This window comes from Mus caroli, chromosome X (genome assembly GCF_900094665.2).
Source record: "Mus caroli chromosome X, CAROLI_EIJ_v1.1, whole genome shotgun sequence".
NCBI classification, from domain to species: Eukaryota; Metazoa; Chordata; class Mammalia; order Rodentia; family Muridae; genus Mus; species Mus caroli.
The window spans coordinates 100,468,667-100,474,661 of NC_034589.1; the positions used below are offsets into that span (position 1 = coordinate 100,468,667).

Sequence of the window (5,995 nt, forward strand, 5' to 3'; positions counted from 1 at the left end):
AGTGCTTCTCACCTTTACCTCTTCAGTGCTAGTAACCAGGCCTTAGGCATTCTAGCCCAACTGCTCTGATTACCCCCAGCCTGTGGAAAATATATGAGCTGGAGTCTTATGTCTCTCCCTTCAGGCAATGACCGTTCCTGCTCTGCGTCATAGCCTTCAATCTGTCCTTTACTAAGTTGTTTTTTCCTGTCTTCTCCTCTATATCATCCTTTTGCCTCCAGTCTTGTCACATCAGTTTTCTCTACCCTGCAGCCTCTGGACAGTTTGTTCCCTTCAGTATCCCTGACGCTCTTCTCCTAGCTGCAGACCATACCCTTCTTGTGACACAAACACACACCTCACCATTACTCAGAGACAGTAGATGACTCCCTTAAAGTTTCCCACCAGATCAATTCTACCCTCATTCCTGGGACCCTGGATTGTTTGATTGAGGGTAGATCCCTCAAAGACCCCCCACTTGTTTGATTCCCATTTTTGAAGGGATAGCATGAGAATCTCAACTGCTTCCATTCTCAGTGAGTGGAAGAGGCAAACTTCCTCCTTCTTAAGCAGGCAGAGCTCATTGCACTTGCAGGGTCCAATCCTCAGCCTGGAACACTGCAGTGATCATCTATCATGACTCTTTATAGCTACCTACCTATAGCATGATTCACTCCATCTTCTAGATTTGGAGATAATGGCGGTTTCCTTATACCAAAGGCCAACACCATCATCAATCAGGGTCTTTTCCCTCTCTTCTGTGAAGCATTCATATTGACTATAGGGGATGCTACCATTCACTGCCAAGAGCATCTCACAGACAAAGACTTTGTCACCCTGGGGAATGGAATGATCTGTCTTTGGGCTGCCCTTGCATTCTAGGGTCAGGATGTGCCCATTGTCTCTTTCCTCTGTATAAATCACTTCCTGATCCTTTCTTACTCCATCACACAGGCAGAACAGCTCTGCTCAACCAGAGGAGCTGTTTTAGGAGGTCCAGTTCAGGAGCCCTATTTCAGGAGTCCTACTGATATCTCACCAAAATACTCAGCTTGATATGTGTCAGCTGCATCCCAGTGGCCCAGGAGAGCTTATGGGATGCTGTCTGATGTACTTCCCATCATGTTCCTCCCCTTACTTCTTTCTCCTTCTCTTTGTCAGAATGAGACTGTCTTAATACCAATTAATCTCAAGAAATTTTATAACTCCTCTATCCTGTGAGTAACCAGTTAACCTCACTTTCCAATCAACTATTAAAAAGCATCAACGATGTTGTATATCAGTTCCTGATAATCCAAGAGTAGATCTGCTCCGTTGCTGCTGCCATGGTCTATTTCTGTCTTCTACTGGCTGCCCTTCAGCTATGTGTGCACTTCTGAATGAACAGTGGTATTTCTTTACTGGTAAGTCAGTGCTGACAGAGATGGTTCAGAAAATTTAAGCATAGCAGCCTGGAGAAGTGGCTTGATAACTAAGATCAAGGGCCTTCCAGAGGCCCTGGGTTCAGTTCCTAGCACCCACATGGTGGCTCACAACCATATATTGCTCCTATTCCAGCGGAAGTGCTGCCTTCTCTTCTGTTCTTTGTGGGCACTTGACACGTGTATAAAAGTAAATTAAAATAGAAGATAGAGCCATTGTTCCTCAGCTGTTCCTCCATCTCATGATTAACCCTTTCACAGTTATTTGGAACAAGGTTTTTGTTGTTCCTGATTGTCATGATCATCCTGGACTCCTCTTCCTTCTTTGCTCTATTAATTTTTCCCAGAAGCTTCTGGCTGACAGGATCACTTTAATTCCTCCTAGCAGAGTGAACTCACAATGATGTCTTTTTTAAAAGGGTAATTGATTGATTTTAATGTATGTGAGTACACTGTTGTGTTCTTCAGACACACCAAAGGAGGACATCAGATCCCATTATAGATGGTTGTGAGCTACTATGTGGTTGCTGGGAATTGGACTCAGGACCTTTGGTACAGCAGTCAGTGCTTTTAACCACTGAGTTATTTCTCTAGCACCCCACAGTAACGTGTTAAATTTCCCATTCTCCTTCAGACATTCGTTCCAAGGACCCTCACCCCTTCCTAGCAGGGATACTATTTAAAGATTTGGTTGCCCTGCCTTTCTACCAAACCATAGAGCTTGAACTGAAAGAACAGATGGATGACCATCTTGCCTTCAAGGTAGGCCCATTCTGGTCTGAAGAGTCCCCTTCCTATAAGTAACAGTTTCAGCTTCCTGAAGCCAGGCTTTATCAGAATATACCATTCCTGCACATCCTAGTTTAATCCTTAACACTAACTTACCTAACCAACAAGACTGTTATGATCATTCAGGAAAGTTCCCAACCCCCCTAATAGCCCCTTTCCAAACCCAAACCCCTTAACAACCCAAGACCATAAAAAAAGTTCATTGACTTACTGTCTTGAATTCTGATGAAAGTCTGTTCCAAGGCTATCTCAAAATAAACATGTCCTTGACTTTGAGCCCCTTTGTCTTGTTTTTCTTAGTCATTGTACATGCTTATTAAATATAATGATTACCAAACTTGGAAATTAGGAACTGATTGACCAGGCAGTATTGGCCTATACCTTTAATCCCAGCATGCCTGGAGGCAGAGGTGGGTGGATATCTGAGTGGGAGGCCTGCCTAGTCTACAGAGAGAGTTCTAGGACAGCCAGAGCTACATAGAAATTCCCTGTCTCAAAAAACTAAAACCAACCAAACAACATCTTCTGTTGTTAAATATAAGCAATATTCTTAATTTGAAAATTATTCCCTTCTTGACTCTAGTCTTTACATTGGAAATTATGTTAGTATTATGTATGTGGAAAATATAGGTTTAATAGCTATTGCCTTCTTTATAGTGAAGGGAATGTCAGGTCTACCTGTACTCTGCAAAAGTATGTGGTTGCAGGAATAAGACCTTTAACTTCATAGCGCAAGCAAGGGCCAGTGTAAATCAAATGCATGGAATCTTCAACTTGTCCCCATTGCAGTCGGTAATCAATGATTTCAGCACCATTGCATTTAGGAATCTGAAAGATGAAACATACACAGAAATTCAGTTCTTTTTCTAAGTGGCCACTATATTTGATACCGTGAGGAGGAATACTGCATAAAAGCTTGCAATCCATCAAGTGATACAGGATAGAGATGTAGAGAAACAAACACAGGCATGACACTGTAATAACATTAAAAGGAACAAGTTAAAGTAAGAAAAAGGACTTGCTAATTCCACATATTAGATGGATGAAAACAAATATATTAAGATTGTTTAAGATTACCATTGGTTAGTATGCTAAAACACATGCACTGGTGATCTGGGCTTTAAAAGTTAAAGAATCAGCTCTGTCATGCATCATTAACAGTCTTAGCCTTTGGGTCAATGTTAAAAAGTTACACCATTGCTTGAGACTGGGGGAAAAAAACAGCACAAATAACCCGATATGACTAAATAATTAGGCTAATTCTTACTTTCGAAAACTTAGTTTGGTAAGACATTCATTCACATGGTTGTAAAAAGTACATTTTAAAATCTTTTCCATTCTTTTGTATCACACTGTAGTTACATGCTGGCTATAGCAGCAAAAGCTTTCCCAGTGAAGTTCTTCAGAGAAGACAGTTCTTGCCTGAGGATAATTGTTGGGAAGTAGAGTGCTTCCCTAGCATGTATGAAGTCCTGGCTTCAGTCCTTAGCACCACAGAAAATTAAACTTTTTATAAATTGTTCTACCTTCAATGCCTCCGGCATTAGCTTCAAAAATTCAATTAGTTACCCATTCATAGTTTATTTTGGTCCCCAAATATATAATTGAGACCTGAAGAGCAGATTATTGGCTCTGTTGTCTTCATGACTTCAGTGGTATTTTGTCCTAGGTATGTATGTTCTACAAAGCGTGGTCTGAGGGATGTAGGATCCTAATTCTAATCTATGATTCATTTCATTTTTTTTTCTCCAAAAAGTGCTCCAAACTAGTAAAATGTTTGGGTATCAGCAGAATGAATAAAAAGTTGAATTGGTAACATACTTCCCAACTGACAATAACACAGGTTGGACCCTTGCAGGTTAGCACAGGTGTACCACACTGAGAAGGAGGGTGCCGGGCTGGTACAGATCCACACTCCATTGACTGAGATCCAAGCTACAAATTAAACAAACATACAAATAAACAAACACATGCATGACTTTGCAGGCATGGTTACTCCTCACCTTGGCAACAAGAACAGTGCAGGCATGTATTCATTCAAAGTGAAACAAAGTACAAGTGGATCATGTGAATAGTATACCTTTTAAACTCATGCTATATATTTTCATCCAGAAACTATGGGTTCTTCAGGAATGAGTTTACTTACTGCACATTTCTTTTCAGAGCTGGGGTACACCTTTCTGTCCTGATGAGGACCTTTTGCTTTTTTGCCACGCACATGTGCTTCCGGCTTCCCATTAACAGAACGATTGTCTACAAAACATGTAAAATGCACTCAGTTTCCCTTCCCTGCTCAAATATACATTGGTAGTAGGGATGTAACCCTGTGAATTGTGAATACTAACCACACACTACATCATTTGGCTCCACACCAAGTCCCTAGTTTTTAGAGATGTTTCTTTAAAACAATACTTCATACTATACAGTGAGTTAGGACAACTCTTTAAACTTGCTTAGACACTCAAAAGCTCATTGTATGCATTAACTTCTCAATTTGACTTAGACAGTAAAAAGTTGGTTGTCAATTACCAAGGATTCATTTGTTAACCTTTATTCAATTCTGTTCTAAAAGGAAATGGTACTTACCAATATTAACACATGCACACAAAACAAAAGTCACAAGACAGGAAGTTTAGGGACAATTGTGAATCACATAAGGAAGCCTTACTTACCAGGAAGGTTGGCATCCTTGCCCTTGGTTTTACCACTTAAGGGCTGTGAACGGCAAGACTCTGGAGGAAGAGTAGGTGTCTGAATTGTCAATACATCTGAAGGCTAAGAGAAATACAAAGTATTTTACTACTATATTAAATTCAAGATGAGCTTCAGAAAAATATTTAGTCATATAAATAGTCTATTTCAATTCTTAATTGGAGAACTTTTCCTATTCTGTTTTCTTACACGGCTTTGGCCTGCAGGTGAAGTGCAAAAGACTCTCAGTTTATATGTGGTGGCTGGTTGGAGGTCATCATAAAGAAATTCCTGTCGAGTGCCATTGTAGATCATTTTCCAGAGATTTGCTGAAGGAAGAAGAGAAATTTGGTTCATTGTCTTTGTAAATCATATATAAATTTTATAGGCCACCATAATAGTTAATGTATGCATGATATAAAGCATATATGCAATGTACATATTATATGTACGTTAAGAGACAACTATTTTGGGAAATAACTTGATCCAAAATGTTGTTTTAAAGATTTATTTATTCATTTGATGTGCCTGAGTACACTGTTGCTCTCTTTACACTCCCCAGAAGTAGCTATCAGACCCCTTTACAGATGGTTGTGAGCAACCATGTGTATGTTGGGAATTGAACACATGACCTCTGGAATGGCAAGCAGTCAGTACTCTTAACATCTGAGCCATATCCCCATCCCCAATCCAATAATATTTTTATAGTTGTTAAATAATTTCATTCCCAGTAGAATTAATCAGAAACTGTAAGTGACCAGTAAATAATAATCTCTTATTAAAATCTAAAGGAGTGGCTAAGGTCAAAAATTCGGGTGACAGCAGGTGGCTGGCGAGGATGTGGAGAAAGAGGAACACTCCTCCGTTGCTGGTGGGATTGCAAGCTTGTACAACCAGTCTGGAAATCAGCCTGATGGTTCCTCAGAAAATTGGACATAGTACTACCGGAGGATCCTGCAATACCTCTCCTGGGCACATATTCAGAAGATGTTCCAACTGGTAAGAAGGACACATGATCCACTATGTTCATAGCAGCCTTATTTATAATAGCCAGAAGCTGGAAAGAACCCAGATGCCCCTCAACAGAGGAATGGATACAGAAAATGTGGTATATT

At 40.1% G+C, this 5,995-nt stretch overlaps 1 protein-coding gene across 1 annotated transcript in view; it reads right to left on the minus strand.

The window, feature by feature from the left end:
* The window catches only part of LOC110286947 (fibronectin type III domain containing protein 3C1), a 61,846-nt gene that overhangs the window by 8,182 nt on the left and 47,669 nt on the right, over positions 1-5,995 (minus strand). Inside the window, exons 18-22 of the mRNA XM_021153632.1 lie at positions 5,091-5,209; positions 4,862-4,964; positions 4,336-4,442; positions 4,011-4,124; positions 2,868-3,017 (exon numbers count right to left, since the gene is read on the minus strand). Coding sequence (XP_021009291.1) covers positions 2,868-3,017; positions 4,011-4,124; positions 4,336-4,442; positions 4,862-4,964; positions 5,091-5,209 — 593 coding nt within the window. The remainder of the gene's footprint in view (positions 1-2,867; positions 3,018-4,010; positions 4,125-4,335; positions 4,443-4,861; positions 4,965-5,090; positions 5,210-5,995) is intronic.